Source organism: Antennarius striatus, chromosome 14, assembly GCF_040054535.1.
Source record: "Antennarius striatus isolate MH-2024 chromosome 14, ASM4005453v1, whole genome shotgun sequence".
Taxonomy (NCBI): Eukaryota; Metazoa; Chordata; class Actinopteri; order Lophiiformes; family Antennariidae; genus Antennarius; species Antennarius striatus.
Genome location: NC_090789.1, coordinates 6,210,863 through 6,235,391, shown reverse-complemented (window position 1 = coordinate 6,235,391; position 24,529 = coordinate 6,210,863). Strand labels below are relative to the sequence as shown.

The 24,529-nt window shown below is 42.9% G+C and overlaps 3 protein-coding genes across 4 annotated transcripts; 1 reads left to right on the top strand and 2 right to left on the bottom strand.

Annotated features, from left to right (window-relative positions):
• Positions 1 to 456: 456 nt before the first annotated feature.
• Positions 457 to 16,678, top strand: LOC137607711 (serine/threonine-protein phosphatase 6 regulatory ankyrin repeat subunit A). Of its 2 annotated transcripts, none has more exons than XM_068333641.1 (29): positions 457 to 612; positions 6,659 to 6,742; positions 7,337 to 7,415; positions 8,008 to 8,078; positions 8,695 to 8,895; positions 8,972 to 9,059; positions 9,168 to 9,310; positions 9,453 to 9,560; positions 9,645 to 9,749; positions 10,174 to 10,252; positions 10,324 to 10,438; positions 10,634 to 10,716; positions 10,794 to 10,857; positions 11,105 to 11,173; positions 11,300 to 11,440; positions 11,526 to 11,637; positions 11,815 to 11,841; positions 12,357 to 12,431; positions 12,546 to 12,747; positions 12,850 to 12,940; positions 13,028 to 13,145; positions 13,230 to 13,452; positions 13,554 to 13,641; positions 14,361 to 14,444; positions 14,540 to 14,688; positions 14,781 to 14,863; positions 14,991 to 15,073; positions 15,174 to 15,265; positions 15,360 to 16,678. In XM_068333641.1, exons 1-29 carry the CDS (start codon positions 586 to 588, stop codon positions 15,653 to 15,655), a joined length of 3,180 nt encoding a protein of 1,059 aa, XP_068189742.1. In that variant the 5' UTR covers positions 457 to 585; the 3' UTR covers positions 15,656 to 16,678. The 2 variants fall into 2 exon arrangements, with proteins under 2 accessions (XP_068189742.1, XP_068189741.1); XM_068333640.1 differs by lacking the exon at positions 457 to 612 and adding an exon at positions 4,563 to 5,226.
• Positions 16,454 to 20,977, bottom strand: LOC137607712 (biotinidase-like). The gene is made up of 6 exons (XM_068333642.1): positions 20,589 to 20,977; positions 18,355 to 18,504; positions 18,092 to 18,243; positions 17,814 to 17,991; positions 17,140 to 17,736; positions 16,454 to 17,062 (listed from the first exon to the last, which is right to left on the bottom strand). The coding sequence occupies exons 1-6, from the start codon at positions 20,799 to 20,801 to the stop codon at positions 16,790 to 16,792; spliced, it is 1,563 nt and encodes a 520-aa protein (XP_068189743.1). The 5' UTR covers positions 20,802 to 20,977; the 3' UTR covers positions 16,454 to 16,789.
• Positions 20,978 to 21,478: 501 nt separating this feature from the next.
• LOC137607713 (biotinidase-like) lies at positions 21,479 to 24,340 on the bottom strand. Its single transcript, XM_068333643.1, has 6 exons — positions 23,939 to 24,340; positions 23,225 to 23,374; positions 22,960 to 23,111; positions 22,679 to 22,856; positions 22,008 to 22,601; positions 21,479 to 21,930 (listed from the first exon to the last, which is right to left on the bottom strand). The coding sequence occupies exons 1-6, from the start codon at positions 24,149 to 24,151 to the stop codon at positions 21,658 to 21,660; spliced, it is 1,560 nt and encodes a 519-aa protein (XP_068189744.1). The 5' UTR covers positions 24,152 to 24,340; the 3' UTR covers positions 21,479 to 21,657.
• Positions 24,341 to 24,529: the final 189 nt, after the last annotated feature.

Here is a 24,529-nt window from a genome sequence, read left to right as displayed (position 1 = left end):
TTTTGCAGAGTAATGAATCCACAAAAGACTGCTACAAAATCATAATTAGGCCAGTTTTCTCCCATTGCTTTCATACCTTGGGTAGCATGCTCAAATTCCACTGACTTTCTCAAGCAGGGATGCTAAAATAATAAATCAGAACTCATTCTGCAACATTTTCCAGAATTCAAACTTGTTTTATTATCACAATTCTTGCATTAGCTTTGTCTGATTAATTGGGAGGGATTGTAAAGATAACAGTGTAAGTAAAATAAGTCTTTCTGCAACATTTTATTTTCAGTTCTGCACATGAGGCAGACTGTCTCTCGTTCCTAAAACTTTTTAAAGGAAAAAACGCTGTGACTCCTGTCTGTGATCTGAAAATGTTTGACCTTAGTCAGTAGAGGGCGCTACGCACGGTGAGCACTTAGCGGATCACCGGTTAATTGAGAGAAGAAGAGCAAGAACCTTCTGTACAGCAGGAAGGAAGAAGGGGAAAGCGGCACCTGGCGGCACCATTTGACTCTGTTCCTGAGAGCTTTTTCGACGTTTGCTTTCCCCACGTTAAAAGCAGTATCCCCCGGACGAGTTACGTATAAGGGGAGTATGGCTGTGCTGAAGATGCAAGATCAGGTAATGTCATATGTCTAGTAAGGTAACATGACTAGTTTAGTTGACAAGGTGGTGTCACTTTTTTTGGAAAACTATTAAAAGCTAGTTCGTGTTGGTGTCTAACTTTGGTCACATCAAATCAATTTTTCGTCTTTATAAAATTTTAACAGCTAACTTAAGAGTGTTTGTGATGATTCGGATCCGTCTGCTCAATGTTTATTTACAGTAAATACTTTTTCTCCTGTTCTTCTCATTGTTAAATCAACTGACTCGTTAGCTAACTAGCTAGCGATAAATAGATCGTTTACCAGCGTTCATCAACGGAGCAATCTCGTCAATCTCATACCAACTTTGGCTTGGTGGTAACTAACCTCAGTAAAAACGTCACATCAATGGATACATGGCTGTTCGTTAGTTTTCTTCTGTGTTTTGAACTGTTACTGTTCGCTCCTTTTGCTGGTGTTGACGTACTGTTGAACATAGCTTGATGGCTACGAGGTTAACGGAGCAGCTAATGTCTAATAGCATCTTGAAGTATCATATTGGTATCCCATTCCATTCACAGATGAGTACTTTTAATGTTGTTTATTCTATATTTGGCTCTATTTTATCGAATTTATCGAATTCAAACCTATGGTCTGCCCTTGCGGTTTGCTTTATCGACTTTCTTTGGTTACATAGATCATCTCCCTGGTCATTTCCTCCGGGTTGTGAATGGGCAGTCACCTGTTGTTGGGAGATGAGAAAGGCTGTCGGCCTAAAATAGAAGGTGGGGCTGTTTCCAAATCTCCAGCTGTGGCCATGAATCAGTCAAATACCACAGTTGTTCTGACACCGCTGGGAACAAATGGCAGCAATCCATAGGGTGTTGAACTGAACACATGCATTAGTTCAGTAGTTGTTTTAGTTCAACGTGTTTTCGAAAGATCTTTTCAAAACATATCTTCTTTTCATTACAGTTAAAAATAAAAATTACTTTAATTTGTATGCACTAGTAGTAGTACATTCTGTTCTAGCACATTTATCATAATGTAATTACTTTGGAACATAAATCAGTTGGCTTCTCAGTCAACCTACGATTTGACGTTTTTGTAATTAACCATTTACAAGGCTCAAGAAATTCACGCAATGAAGTCAAACTACATGTTTCAAACATGATATTTTGCATATTCTTCCCCTTTTCACATTTTCTGACATTTTAGAATGTTAACTAGAAAGCAACTAGATTTGCTTTGTAAAAGGTAACGTTGAAATATCTCCCAAGTCTTAAAATGATATCCAGTTTTTAGAATCTCAGAAGATTAGCATTATCTGGATAAATGAGAATCTCTGCAAACAGAGATTTTGTGAATCAAAACTTATTTGCCTTTGGCAGCTTGCAATAGATAGGGTATTTGGTATTACCATGACATTTAAATCAATACATGTAGTTACAATAATTCCAATCATTGCAGGTTCAAACCATTTGTGTGGTGTAAAGTGATTTTTATGTGTTAATTCCTAATTGACGTAGCTGGTTATAGTAAGACTCCATTTATGAATGTGGAAATCTGGATTTCAGTAAAATTTGAGTCACTGATTGTAAAGCTCATTGGTTTTTTGTGGTCTCACAAGTCTTCTGGGCAAGCTGGAATGTATCAAACGGAAGTGTGTGTGTGTGTGTGTGTGTGTGTGTGTGATTGGATCTCAACTCTGTTCTCCATTGTTCTCTGTTGTGCTGGCTGACAGACACTGGACAGAGGGACAAAAATAGTGCCACATTGAAAGCAGAGCCAAGACAGGGGAGAGTGTTTTGGCAAGTTGTTTTCTTTGTCCGCTAGAGGGCATCATGCTGCTTCAGAACACACACACACACACACACACACACACACACACACACACACACACACACACACACACACACACACACACACACACACACACACACACACACACACCACACACACCACACACAGTCTCTCGCTTGAGAACAGGTATGGTTGAGGCATTCAAAAAAATCACAACAAGTGAAATAACAAGATCAAGAAAACACAACAATATATACAGTAATAGTTTTGTTTATGTGTACTTGGCTGGGGCTTTCCAGTTCCAGATGTATCAATGATCCATATATCATCAGTATCCTGTTAAAGACTAGTAGCAAAGAAGTCTGGAAACGACATCCGACATCTTTTTTCTGCTGAAGTCAAATATTTGTCATTCAGGAAGAGTGTTGCATTTTCACTTGACTGTATGTCAACCAGACCTTTAAAACTATACATCTTGAAGATAGCATCTGAGTTGTTCCTGCCTATGTGAGTATTTATCCCAACATCGGGTTGTCATTGTACTTCTGCATTAGGATTACATTACACAAAGTACATCCTGTCGTAGAGTCAAAGCAGAGGTCAGTGCAAGCTTTATGTAGTACGCGCCCAGTTGGTGCAAGACCATCAGCTTAGCATAAATGCTGCAGGTATTTAAGCTTTGTCCACTTAACCAATATATTACATGTTTTCAGTTGTAATATATGATGTTTTTGTGTCTGCTGCTAATCAAGCTATTTTGATGCAAGTTTCCTTTCTGTTCCACATTTTGATTTTTTACGACTGATTACTAATCAAAACACAACCTCCAGCTATCAGTTCACAGTCCATCCTGTGGGCCACGCTGGTCTTAAACCAATCACCCTCAGTTTCCCCTGTCCCTATGAGCTACTACTTGTAATTTGATTTTTTTTTTTAGTGAAAACATACTGGAATATGCGTACACTTCCCAAACTCATTGTATGGGAATTTACCTCTGTGAACATCTTCAGGCTTTGCTGCTGAGAATATCCCCAGTACTAAACACGGGTTCTTTGTTTACATGCTGTGCTTTAATTCTTTATTTGCGCATTTCAAGTAAATATGAAGAGTCAAGTCAGCCGCTGCAGAAGCTGAAAGATTGTTCTGCTGTGTTTCATATTAAGTTTATAATTTGTAAGTATGCAGAAAGACTCCATTCAATGGAGACACAGACACACACGCACACACCACGACTAACCCGCCATCTGAGTTAATAAGGTTTTCGGCTTGGCGGCTTGCTCTTTTTAGGATCTGTGTTGATTGTGAAGGGGATTTAGATACACACAGACATGCACACATAGACTGCTCTTGTTAGCTGTCCTGTCCTCCCATTCTCTGGCAAAACCAGCTTGTTCCAATTTTATAATGAGGAGATGGGGACTTTTTTTTAAACTCTATTTCAACAATGGAGATCCTGGAAGGCACACATTCACCACACAACTGGTTTACATTTCTTGTTATGACCTTACATTTAGAAAGAAAGACCATTTGTATTTCAGCACTAATGTCATGATGACAAACCTCAGAATATATTTAGCGTTAACGTTGTAGTGCTCCTGAAGTTTATATCATGCTGTGTGGGTTAGAGTTTGTGACATTGTCTCAAGCTAATGCATTTATCGTAATGAAGTGTGAGATGACCTGCAGTGGTTCACGCCATAACTTAAATGTAGATTAGCACAGAATCCATTTAAAGGATAATAAAATCAGCCAGTGTTGATTCCCTCAATAAACACATGACATTGGGTGGTGACGTTTTCAGCACTCTTCAGTAAACACTCAGTAGTACTGCTTCATCATTGTTTGCTGTCACCACTGCAGTTTTACTTTTGTTATCACGCTGAGTTGTGTATTTTGATTGTCCAGAAAGTTATGTAATAACAATTGGACAATAAAAATGTAACCAAGAGTCAAATTTAGTTCAATTTTGCTTAATTTTTGTTTTTTATATTGTCCTCTTTCTGTAGCTCTGCCTTTATGTCCTGTATTTTGAACCATTTTGCTCCATAGTTAACATTATATAACTGATTACACCATCTTTGTCCTTTGTCCCATTCATCTTTTTTTTTTTATTGCAACCTCTCTCTCTCGCTCTCCCTCTCCTACTCCCCCTCCCTCTCTCCATCCCCCTTTTCCAAAGAGCTGGCTTCAGCAGTCCGCCTGAAATGAACAACGCATGCCCACATGAACGCTGGCTGCGTTGGGCCTCATCCATACTAATCACAGGGATCTCTGTTTTTGTATTCGCATCTGATGTGTGTGTATCGGTTTGTGGCTTCAGCACAGCAATGAGGATATGAAGCTTCCTGTGTGCTGCTAGGCAGCCCAAGCTGATTCTGCCGCATGCCACTTACCGCCACCATTACACAGAGGAATTCCCTGCTGCTGCTGTTCACGGAGAGCGAGCGTGGGTTAGGGAGAGCTGAGCGGAGGAGAGGAGTCATGCTGCAAAGCGACACTGACAGATAGAGGACAGAGCTGGATTTTTGATCTGCTTTTACATGAAGATGCAGTTTGTGTTTACGAGGAAACCACTCGGTAGATGGGATTTATTTCTGTCCTTAGTTTTCCTGAATTGCACACATATGTAACAGGAAACACTGTGTATTTATGTGTGCGAGTGACTGTATAGGTGTGTGCGTGTGTTTGCCTAATGCGGTCGGAGCGAGCAAGTCGTGTGTGTATTGTGGTCCTGGAGGAGGTGGAGGAGGATGAGCCCTCGTCTTCGCCTCCACCTTCCCGACCCAAATCATCCCCTGATCGCAGAATTCATCAAGCCCCTCCAAGGGCTGCCGTTCATGAAGACAAGGTGAGAGGCTGCTTCTGTTTGGTTCTTCATCGACTGAATTAGTTCAGTGAATGTGTTTCTGCATGTGAATGACAGCATTTAATGGGGTTCATACAAACCAGTACACTTATACCTGGTCGGAAGTTTGGATCTGTGTAAAAGTGCATAGCTACACGTCTCATTGCATGACAATACAACACACCTCCAAAGACTCCAGCACTAAAAATACCACCAATGTAGTCACCAATATACGACTCCTGCCATATGAGATGACAGCTGCATTGTATAGATTATCAGCAAAAGCCTGGGCCTTTGTAGTCTTACATTGGCTGTTTAAAAAGCAAGTCCACCATGGGAATATAGTAACCTTTTAATCCGATGAGAGATGCTCTGTGAAGTGTCCACAGGAAAATGGGAAAGCCCTCTCTGATGTCAGGGCTTTGCATGTGTCCATCCTGACTTTTCCGATTGCTGATGTAGTTGCAGAGGTCATCAGTGTAATAGGCACGAGACAGACGGCGACATGCCTGACAACCACGCTTATTTTTAGATGGGATGAAATGGGAGAGGGAAAGGGAAAAGAGCAAGAAGGAGAAGATCCGTATCAAATAGTGTAGGTAGTACGGAACTACTGAGGAAAAAGTTGTGCCAGTGACAAAACAAGTGCTACCAATGTAACAGAATGCTTCCTTAGTTTGAATGCTTCCGTGAAAAAATGAACATGGGATGTTTTTATGGGTTTTAAATTATTTTTTGTCAGTTGTGCATGAATTAGTTTATCAGGTACAAGGTTTGTCATCATCGGTGTTGAAGGTTGTACTCCTTATATAAGTTAAAACTGATATCACACAGATGGTGAATGTTTTTTGTTTTTTTTCCCCCAAATCCCACCCGGTATCAGGCTCCTTGCTCTTATGCTCATGCCAGCTGTTTACATTCACACACATTTAATGACAGTGAAAGATTACAGAGCTGTGCTCAGTCTGTTTTGTGTGTGTGTGTGTGTGTGTGTGTGTGTGTGTGTGTGTGTGTGTGTGTGTGTGTGTGTGTGTGTGTTTAGTGTTTAGTGTTTACTTGCATTGTCCTCTTTCTTGTGTAATGTGTTAATTTTTAATGGTCAACATTTATTTAGAATGTCATTTTTCTCCCACCGTATGTTCATTGTTTACGTTGCTATATTGACATTTTTATTTGTGGGCTTTGCACCAACTGTGAAGAGAACACCGCTTAAGCCCCTCACCGATCCAAACACTTAATGCAGTTGTGTGTCCATGTATGTGTGTGTTTATCTGACACAGCTGCCAAATGTTGTTGTTTTTTTAAAAAGCAACGTGAATACGGTCATTTGCAATTTATGGCTCAATCCCATATCTAGAAAATTACTGCCTTACAAATTTTGTATGTAGTAGTCTGCATGTGCATTCCTTCTTTTTGGTTTTCGTCTTTTTTGCAGCCTTCTCTGTTAAGAGCCATCTTCAACGTGGACTCAGACGAGGTTCGATCCCTCATATTCAAGAAAGAAGATGTAAACATACAGGTAAGTCATTCTCTTCTTGCTATTTTTTCTCTTTTTTCCCAGTGTTTGTCAGTTCTGTTTGTAGCTCAGTGGAATATTTTAACGCAGCAGGCTCCCAGAAATTGATCCGGGTTGCTATTGATTGCTTTACTGACTGAGAGTACCTTCTTGCAGCATCCCTATCTTGCATAGCTGTCAACCAGAGCAATAAACATTGTATTTCCTTTTTTTTTTTGCTTTCCTTTTTTTCCCCTTTTTCATAGTATATATATATATTTCTTCTGTTTATATCATACGTTTTTCTTATCATATCTGTTTTTCCACTGTATGCTTCAGACTTTCTCGGGGTCTATAGTGCTTAGGTCATCACGGTGAGACTGCCTGGAGTCAGCAACACTAGTCCAGGTCCATTGCAGTCACATGACATTTGTTTATAACCCTATTCTGTTAATTGCTCTCCTGCACTGGGGGTGGTGGGGAAGGGGCAGGAGTAGTGTGTGTTGAGGGGATGGAGCGAACGGAATACAAGTCAGTTTCAAGCCTTGTGGTTATGAAGAAAGAAATAATACAAATGCTCAAATTTGAATGTTTCTGTGTTTTGGGATCTTCTGTCAGGACAACGAGAAGCGAACGCCTCTTCATGCTGCGGCCTATCTGGGTGACGCTGAGATTGTTGAGCTGCTCATCCTCTCAGGTTCGTCTCTTTCATTGTCACACTCTGCTCCATGCTCCATGATGTTTTCCACATGCGCCTGCCCCTACTCAACCACGGTCACCTTCTCTTGGTGACTGATGATTTACCAATCATCTGATAGGGTCTACGTTGGATTGATTTACTGACAAGTCAGCTGAGCAGATCAGGAGGTGGGGCTAATTCTGTCCAAACACAAGTGTAGCATGGAAGAGAAAGTGTGTGTGTGTGTGTGTATGTGTATGTGTGTGTGTCTGTGTCTGTGTCTGTGTGTGCGTGCGTGTGTGTGTGTGTGTGTTCACTGTTTCTCAATAAGGTGAAGAGCAGGCAACAGGTGCAGCTTTAGGGTTATTTTAACCACCATGTTGTGTCAAAGAAGATCATGAACTTTTTTTTGTTTTCCAGGCACTCACAACAACCCCTTCTCATGAATCTTGTGAAAATCCTTTCACAGTAATTTGGCTTTTTTTGTTGTTGTCCTTTTCCTCTTTTCCTTGGGTTCTTTTTGTCTTTTAGTGTGCCTTTCAAAGGTGAGACATTTTTCAGGTTTCCATTGATGACGTATCTGACATCTTTCACTCTCCTCTCACCCAAGGAGCAAGAGTTAATGCCAAAGATAACAAATGGTTGACTCCTCTTCATCGAGCTGTCGCCTCTTGTAGCGAGGTAATACATTCCGACACATTACAGACAAGGTGTACCTTTCTCTCCCGTCACTGTAAATGTGTAAATGTCCTGTCACAAGTTGGGAAATGTGCCGATTCTCACAGTGTCTAGGGCTTTACCACCTGTGTTTTTTCTCTCCTGTTGAAGCCCAAAACCTTTTATACAGCGGTTTTTGTCTTTCTAATAAATAAACACTCTATCCATCTGTTCCTCAGCTGGCCTTCCTGTCAAATTTTATAATTGTGTTGCCCACTGGTCAAAAAGATTTCCCACCCCTGATCTAGACAGATGAGTGATGATCACTTGCTTTTCATGACTGATAGGATAGAAGGAACTAAACTAAACAATGGAGATTATAAGATTTGTTGCATCAAAACTTTTTTTTAACTTTTCCTTCATCTGTTTTTGTTTTTACTGGTGGATTGTAAACTAGATTTAGAGTCGCATACCTCCATCTCCTCCACTGGAATTTGTACATGCTGTGTTTGCTGTTTTTTTTAGCGCAGAGGCCTCCTAAGAATAGCAAAAACTTTCATAACCACTCTAACACCACCACCTGCACGCACTTGAGCCTCTTTTTTTAGAAAATGAACGTGAGTTCTCACTGTCCATCCAGAATGCAGTGGCAGTTTTGCTGAAGCACAGCGCAGATGTTAATGCCCGGGACAAGAACTGGCAGACGCCGCTCCATGTTGCGGCTAGCAACAAGGCGGTACGTTGCGCCGAGGCTTTGGTCCCGTTGCTCAGCAACGTCAACGTGTCTGACCGCGCAGGACGCACTGCCCTACACCATGCTGCCTTTAGTGGACATGTAGAGGTGGGTGTCTTTGGAGATGCGAACAGGGACACTGGTATACATTCCAGCATTTGGTTAATTTCCTCTGGTGTGATAGATGGTGAAGCTGCTGCTTTCCAGGGGAGCAAACATCAATGCATTTGATAAGAAAGACCGGAGAGCTATTCACTGGGGAGCCTATATGGGTGAGTGGCAACGTTAGGTTCCACTATAGGCACAACTTTTAGGAGAATATATGAAGTCTCAGTCTCTCCCCAGTCATACACACTGATTTACATGCATGTATGTTTTAGGCCACCTGGAGGTAGTGAAGCTGTTGGTGGCCAGCGGGGCTGAGATCGACTGCAAGGACAAAAAAGGCTACACCCCGCTGCATGCAGCAGCCTCCAGTGGCATGAGCAGCACAGTGCACTATCTCCTGAGCCTGGGGGTCCATGTGAGTACGGACACACACAAATGCACATACCAGCAATGTCCAAAATTTATTTTATAAATGTAAGGCATTAAAATACTACATAAAGTCCTAGAAATTTATCTTTGTCCATTAAAATCTTCACATATTACCCCTTGTTGCAAAGGTCAATGAGGTGAACACCTATGGCAACACTCCACTCCATTTAGCCAGCTACAACGGGCAGGATGTAGTCGTTGGCGATCTCATTGAGGCGGGGGCCGATGTCAACCAGGTGCGTGTGGTCGTATCTGTCTCAGATGGGACGCATGAGGCATTTGCGTGTCTTTGATCGTATTGTTTTGTTTCTTTGATTCAGGTGAATGAGAGAGGCTTCTCTGCTCTCCACTTCGCCTCCTCTTCACGCCAGGGGGCGATGTGCCAGGAGCTGCTGTTGGCAAATGGAGCTCACATCAACATGAAGGTGTGAATGTGTGCTTCTGCAGATACGCCGTCACGCACCATAATACACAACCTCAGATGAAGACAGTTTGGAGTTCATGCAGCACTTGGCTGTTTTCACAGCCCTTATTAACGTGTCTGCTGCCCAGTAATGACAGTGTTGTTCACACTAGTATCACTAGTGGAAACTGATACACTATTAGGTCCCCATAGCCTCAAGATGCAAGACCATATGGAAGATGAAATGGGAGGGGGTGACTCCCCGAGGCTGCAAGCTGCTCAGAGAGAGAGCGAGCGAGTGTGTGTGTGCATGTGTGTGTGTGTGCTCTAACCTTTGTAACACTAAAGTATCAAACAAAGTGGGGTCACCACACACTGCAACTCTGATATATAGGGTTAATAATTCCTGTCGTTCACCTCCGTTGTCTCTTCTTGTATCTGTTCAGAGTAAAGACAGTAAGACTCCCCTCCACATGGCAGCTACTCACGGAAGGTTCTCCTGCTCTCAGGCCCTAATACAAAATGGTGAGTCTGATTTTTAGTCTGTCTTTACCTTTTTCTTTATGTTCACTCATATCTTCTCTTCTGCTCTTCAGGAGCTGAGATTGATAGTGAGGACAAGAGCAGAAACACGGCGCTTCACATTGCTGCCCGTTACGGCCATGAACTCATCATCACAGCACTCATCAGACATGGTGCCAACAGCGCCAAGTCAGTAACCGTTTACATTCATCCATCTGGATTCCCAGTGAAAATTGTTGACAGTATAGTAACGAAAACCGCAAAGATTAAAATGGTTAGGTTGTACCATTCTTTCTGTCTGTTAGCAAAATTGCTTCCATGATTCTACACTCCACCTTCCACGTCCTGCATTGACTTGTCTTCTCTGCTTTCAATCTTTTTTAGAAGAGGTATCCATGGGATGTTCCCCCTACACCTAGCAGCTCTCAGCGGCTTCTCAGATTGCTGCAGGAAGCTGCTGTCCTCAGGTACATTCAAGCTGATACCAGCGTTGTGACTAGAATCAGTTGACGTCCATATTGATTGTGGTTGCATATTTTCTAAGGTTTTGACATAGACACCCCAGATGACTTTGGAAGGACCTGTTTACATGCTGCTGCAGCTGGAGGGTGAGTCATCGTCGCTGCTTTCTGCCCGTTGTTTTAATTATCCTTGCTTAGCTTCATTACAAGGCTCTTTCTTTGTTTCTTATTCATGCTTTCACCCTTTGTTGTAATCATGACATCTATTCAGAAGTAATAACTGAATAACATGAATTCATTTGATTTACAGGCAAATAGCTACTGTCAGAGTCACTGAATTACAGTAGTTTTGTATGATATTGAGATAACTATGTTGAAACTGTGTCTAAACCAGGAACCTGGAGTGTCTGAACTTGCTGTTAAACATAGGAGCAGACTTTAACAGAAAAGACAAGTTTGGAAGGTGAGCTAAGTATCGAGTTAGAATGCAGGAATGCTAGAAATTATAATGGAATAAGGTTCTCAGATGAGTGTATGATTGTCTCACTGAAATAGAGAATCACTAATGTTGACTCTGTGACTATCGCAGGACTCCACTACACTATGCATCAGCTAACTGCAATTACCAATGTGTGTTTGCCTTGGTGGGCTCTGGGGCAAGTATCAATGTGCTGGACCAGAGAGGTTGCAGCTCTCTGCACTATGCTGCTGCAGCTGATACTGATGGAAAGTGAGTTCACCTCATTGTTAAACTGATACAGTCCAAAGCCATCACATCTGTGTCCGATCAAATCTCTTCCTGTTGGATTTGTCAGGTGTGTGGAATACCTCTTGAGGAACGATGCCGATCCAGGTGTGAGGGACAAGCAGGGTTACAGCGCGGTGCACTACGCCTCCGCCTACGGACGCACACTCTGCCTGGAACTGGTGTGTACTGCTGTCACAGAGAGAAACAACGTCCCACAGAGTCAGGAATATCAGAAAAGATTTTATAGCAATTCCAAGACTGAACTCTATATCTGAAAAATAGTTTTAGAAATGTAAAAATGCTACACGACCCTACTTGTGATAGTATTGTGAATAGTGGTTCTCTGCTTCTTTCAGATGGCAAGTGAGACACCTCTTGATGTGGTAAGAAAGAAAGAAAGAAAGAAAGAGAAACAATCTACATTTGTAATTTTTAAATTTGCATCCATGTTATATACTTTATATCTCTTGTTTTGTTTTTTGCACCATTTTTTTTACCAACACTTCATTTCTGCGCCTTTCTGTGCTGCTGCTGTAACAAGTAAATTTCCCCATAAAGTCTAATATCTGCTGCAGCAACAACACACTAAACCCTGCATTTGTTCTGTTTACGTGGCTCCCTCTGCTGGGGAGATGGGAACATGACGAGATCGTCTGGTGGGAAGTTTAAATGACTGCTACTTCTCTTATTAATTAGATAATAGATTATATAGCATGTTGCACATGCGTGCAACATTGTTAAAATATGTTAAAACATGAAACGAACAAAAAAACACTACTTCAATGCATTTGGAATGGGTCTGTGAGATTTTTGCCATAATGTCTACAATAGAAATTAAGTTACCATGTGTAAAAACAAGAATGTGAAATGAGATATAAGAACCACCTCTGCATTTCAGTTAATGGACACATCAGGAACCGACATCCTGAGTGACTCAGAGAGCCAGGCCCCCGTCAGCCCACTCCACTTGGCAGTGAGTTCAAGGATATGTCTGTTTGGCTCTCCCTCACTAACAGGATCTCACTCTCTCTGCTGTGTGACCACAGGACAGAAAAGAAGTGTGTGTGTGTCTGTCCTGTTGATTTAGGCTTACCATGGACACTGTGGAGCTTTAGAGGTTCTCTTGTCGTCGCTGCTGGAAGTGGACGTTTGTAGCCCAGAGGGCCGGACTCCCCTCAGCCTGGCCTGTTCTAGGGGTCATCAGGAGTGTGTCTCCCTGCTGCTGCACCACGGGTCCTCACCCATGACCCGTGACTACACACATAAAAAGACGGCCATGCACGCTGCAGGTATGCATACAAATAGAAATACTGTGCAGTGAGTGTGGCTTAATTGTTTTCTGGCTTTTAAAACATTGCAGCTGTATGTGTGTGTGTGTTTGTCTGCCGTAGCTATGAATGGTCACTCAGAGTGCCTGCGTCTGCTCATGAGTAGCAGTGACCAACAACACATCGATGTGGACGCACAAGACATTAACGGCCAGTGAGTCTGTGTTTATTATGTGAGTTTTGTTTGCGCCACAAACTGAAATGGAATATTTTTCGGATCATATTTCTTTACTGTGTGCAGGACTCCCCTGATGTTGGCTGTGCTGAATGGACACACAGAGTGTGTGTACTCTCTGCTCAGTCAAGGAGCCAGTGTACAGAATCAGGATCGTTGGGGGAGGACAGCATTACACCGGGGGGTGAGACGTACTCTCTGACATCAAAATTCCTAATGTTTTATAAATCGATCTCCTCTAATGTTTCCTACTTTGCGTTTGGCTTAGGCGGTGACCGGCCCAGAGGAGTGTGTAGAGGCCCTCCTGCAGCGCGGGGCTAACGTCTATGTCAGCGACATTCAGGGCCGTTCTCCCCTCCACTTGGCGTCTGCCTGTGGCCGTGTCGGCGCCCTGGGGGCCCTGCTGCAGGCCAACACTAACATCTCACACGCTCAAACACACTTCACTGACAACCAAGGCTACACACCTCTGCACTGGGCCTGCTACAACGGTACTGGGACACAGCAACACACACTTGACAAACAAATATTCCACAACACTGTTGTAACTTTTCTCCCTTTGTACGTCTGTCCTCTCTCTCTGTTTTCTTAGGATACGATGCCTGTGTGGAAGTGTTGTTAGACCAGGAGGTGCTGAAGAAGATTAAGGGCAACTCTTTCAGTCCGCTGCACTGTGCTGTGTGAGACAATCTCTTTTTATACTGATGAATACTTTTATGGAGGCAAAGATTGTTATGACAGTAGCTACTTTAATCACAATCCATTCAAGGATGGTTGTGTCTTCATCCTGCCTTACTGTTCTCTTTAAAAGTTATCAAGGTTACAACATAGTTGTAACCTATGACCCTAACCCATGACTGCACAGTTTCTGTGTCTTTTTCGGGACCTTTTATCAGTTGTTTCCTAAATTTCCACCCAGATTATTTTAAAGGACACTTACTGGTAGTCTTGTGATTAATAATCTGAGTCTTTATAAGATCCCTTAGTTTTTGAGTAAAACCCTGGTGCTTCTGATAAATTGTCCCCAGATCTGAGTGGGTGTGAAACTCTTTTTAAATGTATTTTCACAGTTTTCTAGTGTATGGTAGATGTTAGTCAAAGAACACAATCAACCAGATTTGTCAGACGTCGACTCATCGGAACTTGTCATAACAGAGGATGAGATCAACTGCCATGTGACAGAGACAGTAAATGATTGCTTTACCATGTAATTAAAGAGTTTACAGAACACTTTTACAGCACGTGTAAAAAGTCATTCTTTGATGCACAGGCTGCCCCTTTTTGATTGCGGAATATCAGCGTGTGAAGCTAAAATAACAAAGGTGGGATAGAGAGGGGCCTTCACTGCTATGCAATTGTATGATCTTTGTGTAAAAAGTCGCGGCGTGTTGGTTTTCAGTATGAATGACAACGAGGGAGTGGCTGAGATGTTGATTGACTCTCTGGGTGCTGCTATTGTCAACAGCACCGACTCCAAGGGCAGGTGAGAGATCAGCTCGATCACAGCTTTTTTTTTTTGTAGTTGCGATGGGCGTGCATTCTTCTGACGTATCGTTTCCTGTCTTTTTGTCTGTGCAGGACCCCCCTTCACGCTGCAGCGTTTTCTGACCACGTGGAGTGTCTCTCCCTTTTACTGAGCCACGGCGCTCAGGCCAACGTCATTGACACACACCTGCACAGGACGCCTCTGATGATGGCGGCGCTCAACGGACAAACCAACACTGTGGGTGAGTACCCTCCGATCCAGCGCGCACCGACACGTTGATGAAGCGTTGAACTTTGATTCCTGAACCTGACATGTAACCCTCTGGTGTTGCAGAGGTGTTGGTGAGCAGTGCTAAAGCTGATTTGACTCTACAGGATACGCACAGGAACACAGCGTTACATCTGGCATGTAGCAAGGTAAAACCAGCAGGGACAGGAAACGCCAAGAACATATAAGGATCTATAATCTAGCAATAGTTGTGTATTTAAAAACATCCGTAATTATTCTCTTAACTCTGAATGGTAATCACTTCATTTCTTTCAGGGTCATGAGACATGTGCCTTGTTAATTTTGGAGAAGATGATGGACAAGAACCTCATCAACTGCACCAACGCTGCTCTCCAGACGTACGTATTATCCCAGCAGACAGTTAGCTGTGGAGTGCAGAGATCAGCTAAAGTCAACCTGGATTTATTTTAACAGTGAAACTCTGCCCCCGTCCTGCAGGCCCCTGCACATAGCAGCCAGAGAGGGACTGACAGTGATGGTCCAGGAGCTGCTGGGGAAAGGAGCCAGTGTGTTAGCAGTCGATGAGAACGGTTGGTTTTCATCCTATCGCTGTTGCACTCCCATCAGCATTCACAAGTCTTTTTTTTTTTTTAAATTACACTCTCACTCCTGGTTTATCCACAGGTTACACCCCAGCTCTGTCCTGTGCCCCCAACCGCGATGTGGCCGACTGCCTGGCGCTTATCCTCAATTCCATGATGCCCACCTCCCCCATGGTCACCATAACAGCTCTGCCTACTCTCACTCTTACTCAGTCAGTCATCAACCACCACCCCACTAACAATATCTCCAAAGGCGTGGCTTTCGACGCACCGCCCCCTCTGAGGCCCGACCACGCCTCCTACTGCAGGCCCGAGTGCCCGCTGTCTTCCGTCTCTGTGGACGATGAACTGAATGACTCTGACTCAGAGACGTACTGAGAGTCATAGCTGCTCTTTGACGGAGCCCCCACTCCACCGGCAGGCTCGCCTGCCACTCAGAAGCCTTAAATGACCACTGACAAGGAACTTAGAGAAAGTAGATTATTTTAGGTAAGCTGCTTCATATCTAAAATAACTCCTCTGGAAAAGTTGATGTTTATTCCCTTATGGTGCACATTTCTGAGAGGAACGGTGTAGTAAAATACAGAATGAGTTGAATATGCACTGCAGCTGTATTTCAATTTGTGTTTCAATGGCGCAGCCTGTGAATTGACACTCAGCTTTTATTCCTCCGACATCATCGCCGTATGGTTCCTAGCGTAACCACTCATGATCTCTCTTTAAGTTTAGAATGTTTTAAATTGAGCTCCTGCTCTTAGTGATCTTTTCTGCAGTGGTTTGAGATGTTTCACCAGAGCATCAACAAGAAAAGCTGACAGGACTTTTTTTTTTAAGCATTAATGTTTTAAAAACATAACAGATGGACAATCTTGTGGGACCATGAAACTATTTTCCCAACAGTACTTTTGAGTTTTTATTCAAAGTTCTTGGGACCTATCATAGGAGACATTGATAGTTGTCACATTGATATTGCTGCCTGATTGTTCCTGAACCACTTTCCAGTTATGAGGTGAGGAAATTTATCAAATCCTATGAATTTACTCAGCATGTAAATTGAATTGTTTAGAGCTTGTTTTGACAGCAGATGGATGTCAGATCCATTTTCTGTATGACCAGTCCAGGTGTCTGTAGGATGACGACCAGAAGGAGCAGCAGGAACATTTTAACTTGATATGCTGTAACTACTCGATGTCTGTGTACTGTACTGGAGACAGGGAAAAGTGGCTGTGTGTGTTTAAAAAAAACAACATTTTGTGCATTTGTGCACATTTGTGTGTGGAAGAGAGAAATGAATAAATATTGCCTTTTTAAGAACAAGCAACTTTCAGGCAGAGGTTGAACACTACTTGTTGCAATGCTTTATTAAGCAATGGATGAATAAAGATATTTGTTTTTTATTTATTGCTGAAGTTGAAGTTATCTTTAGTCCTGGTTTGAGCATTTTACAACAAATTATTGTTCTAATTTATTTCATGTTATATTATTTTCTTCTAACAAACATCTCAAAACATTTCATTTTTTGTCCAGGTGATACATCCGTCCGTACAGACAGGCGGTAACCAAGCCAGCAGTCATGTTGTAGTGTTTGAGAGTCACTCTGCCACATGCAGTCCTTTCAAAATTCTTGGGCTGTTCCAGAACCATATTACTGGCCAAAACTGATGGGTACACATATTTTGTCCCAAACTTCGCCTCCAGTACAAAGTCCAGTTTCGATTCTGACTCATCCACTTGCTGTCCGCAGGAAAAAGGGTCCAGGCCTCCACAGCGGACTAGAGCACATATCTGCAACAGAGATGTGATTGTTGTGACACGACTATCATGAAGTGCTTTCAAATAGTCAAAATTTCTCTCATTCGTACCTGCAGGGCATACAGACCGTTCACACGGTGCATCCCGGAAAATACTCCCAACGCAAACAGTTCTTTACTGCTCTCTTGTGGTGGCTGTCGATACTGCAGGTAGCAGCAGAAGCTGCCATTACACACCTTCAGGTTGCCCTCGGTGTCATTTAAGAGGGCAAAGGTAAACGGGTCATACATCATTGTTGAAATGAAGGTGTCAGCTGAAGAATAAACAGAACCTGCAGTTTCAGAAGGGGGATCTGGACTATTCTTTTTGTGACAGTATCCAAATTCTTCAGGAGTAGATGATCTAGAGTTGTCTACTTGCACCTCCTCTTCTTTAGTGATGCTCTTCTCCACCCACAGAGGGTCTAGGACAGGCACCCTTGCCACTAGCAGCTCATCCTTCTCTGGCTCTCCTTCCTTGGCGTGGTGGTACGTAGCAGAAAATGGAGTGTAAATACCACTTCCTGTCATAATGAGTTTATCGTGACGAATGTTTGATGCCAGCAGGGTGACGTTGGCACCTAAACTGAATGCCCTTTGGTACTGGATTGAGTCCAGCAGCGGGAGTTGGTTCATCCAGGCTGTGGGGAAAATTAGCTGACGCACACCCTGAAATGGTCCAAATAGAAGCAGATGTTAGGAAAGTTTGCACAGAATAGAGCTGTGTATGAAATTAGTTTTTCTACCTTCTCCACCAGGGCAACTGTAGGATTGTAGAACAGGAGGTCGAAGCAGATTAAGAGGCCAAACCTCCCAGCAAAAGGTGTATCAAACGTTATGATTTCAGGCTGAGGTGGTGTGTCAAAGTAATCCTCGTAGTACAGATTGTACTTGTGGTAGCGTGCCACCAGCAAACCTTCTGAACTGTACAAAAGATACGAATTATAATCATTCATGTAGCCTGAGGAATTCTAGAATGGTGAATCACCGGCCTTTATCTTAAGTAATACTGTAAGATCTAAACCTGAAAACCACATTGGTGTTGAACTGCCAGCGTAAATCTGTGGGACAGACGGCGGAGGGGTCGGTCGGCAGGGGGCAGGGCTGCAGGTCAGCTACGTTGGCCACAAGGTAGAGGTTGTAACGCCGGGCCATGCAACTCAGTCGGTTGAGAACCTGTGAAATATACTCAAATAAAGTACACAAGCTGAAATATGTCTTTCATTTCATATTAGAATTCCTGATCAAATCCTCCTTTAAATAAGTATTTAATAGAGGGTTATGTACTTCAGTGTTGTTGTATTTGCCTGGCTCTGTGCAGGGGTTCCACTTCTCCCGTTGGGGGTCAGGAGTGGGTTCTAAGTAGCCAGCAACAGACAAACGGCTGAAGTTGAAACCCTGGAGACCATTTTCTGGGAAAACCAAGATTTGGGCACCCTGAAGGAAGAGAGGACAAGTTTAATGGCACTACAGCTGACTGATGCTGGATCTAAACAGCTGTGTGGTATGGCAACAATAAGCCTATGAAAAATGTAATATTTAGATAGATAGATAGATAGATACTTTATTAATCCCGGAGGAAATTGCATATATCCACTGCTCAGGCATTACATAACAAATAATACTGGATAAACACCAGGAGAAAAGGAAACACTGACATCACAGGACATACCACAAGACATACATTACACTAACAGACAGGCACATGCAGCACTAACAGGACTTATATACTAAACTATAACTAAAATATAAACAGTATAAAATTTAAAAATATTACAGTATTAAAATATAAACAGTATAAAATAAAATTTAAACAGTATAAAATTGAATTAAAATATAAAACAGTATAAAAAATAAATAAATTATATATATATATATATATATATATATATATATATATATATATACAACAGTATAAAATTAAATTTAAATTAAATTAAATTAAATCCATATTCAACCCCGTGCTGACCTCGCCACCTCCCCCCCGCTCCTCCTGAGAGAGTCATTGTACCCCCTGATGGCACGGGGCACGAAGGAGGACCTCAGCCTCTCTGTGGAGGTGCTGTGTGACAGCAGTCTGCCGCTGAAGGTGCTTCTCTGCTGGGAGAAGGTGGTGTGTAGGGGGTGCCTGGTGTTGTTCATGATAGCCTTAATTTTAGACATGGTCCTGCTCTCCAGAAGCATATCCACAGAGTCCAGGCTCAGCCCGACCACTGAGCCCACTCTTCGGATGAGTCTGTTCAGACGGTCCATATCTCTTTTCCTGGCCCCCCCACCCCAACACACAATGGCGTATGACAGCACACTGGAGACTACGGACTGATAGAACATGAAAAGGAGCTTAGGACAGATGTTGAAGGAGGCCAGCCTCCTTAGGAAGTACATCCTGCTCTGCCCCTTCTTGTACACACAGTCCGAGTTGAGTGACCAGTCCAGTCTGCTGTCTAGCTGCAGTCCCAGGTACTTATAGTTTTCTACCACCTCCACCTCACTGCCTTTGATGATCACCGGCTGTGGAGAGGGAGGTGCCCGCCGGAAATCCAGAACCATCTCCTTTGTCTTGGAGACGTTGAGCTGGAGCTGGTTCTGTTGGCACCACTCCACGAAGTCAGCCACCAATGCCCTGTACCCCCCCTCATCACCCTCCCGGATACATGCCACTATCGCGGTGTCATCGGAGTACTTCTGTATGTGGCATGTATCCGAGTTGTGCTTGAAGTCTGATGTGTAGAGGGTGAAGAGAATGGGGGATAGAACGGTCCCCTGTGGCGCCCCCGTGCTGCTGGTCACCATAGAAGACAAACAGTCCCCCATACGGACGTACTGGGGTCTGTCCATTAGGTAGTCCGTAATCCGTAATATTTATGTACTGCATGGTATTTTACATCACAATATTCTGAAGTCATTGTTACATAATCACAGGTTCTATTTCAACACACTCCAGTGATTTCTCAAATAAGCCAATGATAATGACAGTGACATCTTTCACAAGAGGTGCAAGGTACAACTTACGGTAATAAAAGGTTTGAGTTAAAAATTAATTTTAAGACGTGTTGAAACTCATCTCTCAGTAGGAAATAGGGTAAATTGCCTTAAGCATCCATGAGCTTTTTGAAAAAACGTCAGGTGTGCGTTTTCGTGTTTCGTGTGAACGGATGGAACCAAAGCTTTTTCGGTCCGAATTCGCCTCGATTGCAACAAAAACTGCTGTGACGTCATTTGTTTGCGACCCTTGTTTACCTGTACCAACAATATGGACGTGATTAAAACAGTGTTGGTGCCAACTATCCTGCAGTCGCTTTTATATTTGTTCTTCTTTGTTTTTCCCCCCCTTTATTAGAGTAATGAAGTTTATATATTGTGTATATTTCTTAGTTGCCCCATAGTTGTACCTGCCAGCCTGGGCCACCTTCTAGTTTTTCAGGCATATAAAGTTTAATGATGTTAAAAAAAAAAAACGTTTCAATGAACTGTGAGAAATAAACAAGGTTCATTGACTGGAAACCTGCCGATTTCCGTACCTGCTGAGATGCTTTTGCAGCTTGCCTCTCGTAGATATCCAGGTTTAGGTTCATGTGTCGCAGTGCATCAGCCCGGCTCAGGGGCACACCGGGGTCCGGGTTCAGGATTATGTTGTGCTCGTACACTGCAGCGACATACGAGGGCCCCACGACGGAATCTTTGACGGCCGAGGTGAAACCAAAAATGGTCACCAAAAAAACGAAGGAAAACATCGTTTCTAGGCTTCAGGGCTGTTCAATGATCTCTGACAGTGTAGGCGTAATGGTACTGAGCTGATCCTGTTGGTCCTACATGAGCTCAGATCGGTCATGGGTCACAGGTTCACATGCGGCTCCTTTTTTTTCTCAACAGGCGTCTCACTGTCAAATATAAGGATCCTACTATTGTGTTTGAGACAACCAGGAACTGGAGACATAAACAATACCTTTATTTTGAAAAGAACGGCCAAGGAATACCAGTTCCGTTACCCAGAACCACTTTCGAGTCCGATCTGTTTTCATTACTAATTTCTTTGATTGAAATGTTTCGGGTCTAGCTCCTTTTGTTACTTTTTTGTGTTGTACACACAGAAGCTGTACTTTGTTCCCCATAAACGTAATTGTTTTCATTAATTGGTAATAAAATTACATTTTCCTCCGCTTCTTCCGCTATGCGGGTCACGTGGGTTGCTGTAGCCTATCCCAGCTGACTAAGCATAAACGTCATTCAGCGGTGGAGTTAAACTTCTACCTTGTGGTGGAAGTGATGTCTTATTAAGACAGAGAAAAGTGGCTGTGTGTGTTTAAAAAAACAACATTTTGTGCATTTGTGCACATTTGTGTGTGGAAGAGAGAAATGAATAAATATTGCCTTTTTAAGAACAAGCAACTTTCAGGCAGAGGTTGAACACTACTTGTTGCAATGCTTTATTAAGCAATGGATGAATAAAGATATTTGTTTTTTATTTATTGCTACTCGCGTATGAAGTTGAAGTTATCTATAGTCCTGGTTTGAGCATTTTACAACAAATTATTGTTCTAATTTATTTCATGTTATATTATTTTCTTCTAACAAACATCTCAAAACATTTCACTCTTTGTCCAGGTGATACATCCGTCCGTACAGACAGGCGGTAACCAAGCCAGCAGTCATGTTGTAGTGTTTCAGAGTCACTCTGCCACATGCAGTGCTTTCAAAATTCTTGGGCTGTTCCAGAACCATATTACTGGCCAAAACTGATGGGTACACATATTTTGTCCCAAACTTCGCCTCCAGTACAAAGTCCAGTTTCGATTCTGACTCATCCACTTTCTGTCCGCAGGAAAAGGGGTCCAGGCCTCCACAGCGGACTAGAGCACATATCTGCAACAGAGATGTGATTGTTGTGACACAACTATCATGAAGTGCTTTCAAATAGCCAAAATTTCTCTCATTCGTACCTGCAGGGCCAGCCCGTGCCAACGGTGCATCCCGGAAAATACTCCCAACGCAAACAGCTCTTTACTGCTCTCTTGTGGTGGCTGTCGATACTGCAGGTAGCAGCAGAAGCTGCCATTACACACCTTCAGGTTGCCCTCGGTGTCATTTAAGAGGGCAAAGGTAAACGGGTCATGCATCATTGTTGAGATGAAGGTGTCAGATGAAGAATAAACAGAACCTGCAGTTTCAGAAGGAGGATCTGGACTATTCTTTTTGTGACAGTATCCAAATTCGTCAGAAGTAGATGATCTAGAGTCGTCTACTCGCACCTCCTCTTCTTTAGTGATGCTCTTCTCCACCCACAGAGGGTCCAGGACAGGCACCCTTGCCACTAGCAGCTCATCCTTCTCTGGCTCTCCTTCCTTGGCGTGGTGGTACGTAGCAGAAAATGGAGTGTAAATACCACTTCCTGTCATAATGAGTTTATCGTGACGAATGTTTGATGCCAGCAGGGTGACGTTGGCACCTAAACTGAATGCCCTTTGGTACTGGATTGAGTCCAGCAGCGGGAGTTGGTTCATCCAGGCTGTGGGGAAAATTAGCTGACGCACACCCTGAAATGGTCCAAATAGAAGCAGATGTTAGGAAAGTTTGCACAGAATAGAGCTGTGTATGAAATTAGTTTTTCTACCTTCTCCACCAAGGCAACTGTAGGATTGTAGAACAGGAGGTCGAAGCAGATTAAGAGGCCAAACCTCCCAGCAAAAGGTGTATCAAACGTTATGATTTCAGGCTGAGGTGGTGTGTCAAAGTAATCCTCGTAGTACAGATTGTCCTTGTGGTAGCGTGCCACCAGCAAACCTTCTGAACTGTACAAAAGAAGATACAAATTATAATCATTCATGTAGCCTGAGGAATTCTAGAATGGTGAATCACCGGCCTTTGTCTTAAGTAATACTGTAAGATCTAAACCTGAAAACCACATTGGTGTTGAACTGCCAGCGTAAATCTGTGGGACAGACGGCGGAGGGGTCGGTCGGCAGGGGGCAGGGCTGCAGGTCAGCTACGTTGGCCACAAGGTAGAGGTTGTAACGCCGGGCCATGCAACTCAGTCGGTTGAGAACCTGTGAAATATACTCAAATAAAGTACACAAGCTGAAATATGTCTGTTTCATTTCATATTACAATTCCTGATCAAATCCTCCTTTAAATAAGTATTTAATAGAGGGTCATGTACTTCAGTGTTGTTGTATTTTCCTGGCTCTGTGCAGGGGTTCCACTTCTCCCGTTGGGGGTCAGGAGTGGGTTCTAAGTAGCCAGCAACAGACAAACGGCTGAAGTTGAAACCCTGGAGACCATTTTCTGGGAAAACCAAGATTTGGGCACCCTGAAGGAAGAGAGGACAAGTTTAATGGCACTACAGCTGACTGATGCTGGATCTAAACAGCTGTGTGGTATGGCAACAATAAGCCTATGAAAAATGTAATATTTATGTACTGCATGGTATTTTACATCACAATATTCTGAAGTCATTGCGATATAATCACAGGTTCTATTTCAACACATTCCAGTGATTTCTCAAATAAGCCAATGATAATGACAGTGACATCTTTCACAAGAGGTGCAAGGTACAACTTAATAAAAGGTCATTTGTTTGCGACCCTTGTTTACCTGTACCAACAATATGGACGTGATTAAAACAGTGTTGGTGCCAACTATCCTGCAGTCGCTTTTATATTTGTTCTTCTTTGTTTTTTCCCCCCTTTATTAGAGTAATGAAGTTTATATATTGTGTATATTTCTTAGTTGCCCCATAGTTGTACCTGCCAGCCTGGGCCACCTTCCAGTTTTTCAGGCATATAAAGTTTAATGTTGTTAAAAAAAAAAACGTTTCAATGAACTGTGAGAAATAAACAAGGTTCATTGACTGGAAACCTGCCGATTGCCGTACCTGCTGAGATGCTTTTGCAGCTTGCCTCTCGTAGATATCCAGGTTTAGGTTCATGTGTCGCAGTGCATCAGCCCGGCTCAGGGGCACACCGGGGTCCGGGTTCAGGATTATATTGTGCTCGTACACTGCAGCGACATACGAGGGCCCCACGACGGAATCTTTGACGGCCGAGGTGAAACCAAAAATGGTCACCAAAAAAACGAAGGAAAACATCGTTTCTAGGCTTCAGGGCTGTTCAATGATCTCTGACAGTGGAGGCGTAATGGTACTGAGCTGATCCTGTTGGTCCTACATGAGCTCAGATCGGTCATGGGTCACAGGTTCACATGAGGCTTCTTTTTTTTTTCTTCTAAATAGGCGTGTCGCTGTCAAATATAAGGATCCTACTACTGTGTTTGCGACAACCAGGAAATAGAGACAAACAATACCTTTATTTTGAAAAGAACGGCCAAGAAATACCAGTTCCGTTACCCAGAACCACTTTCGAGTCCGATCTGTTCTCATTACTAATTTCTTTGATTGAAATGTTTCAGGTCTAGCTCCTTTTGTTACTTTTTTTGTGTTGTACACACAGAAGCTGTACTTTGTTCC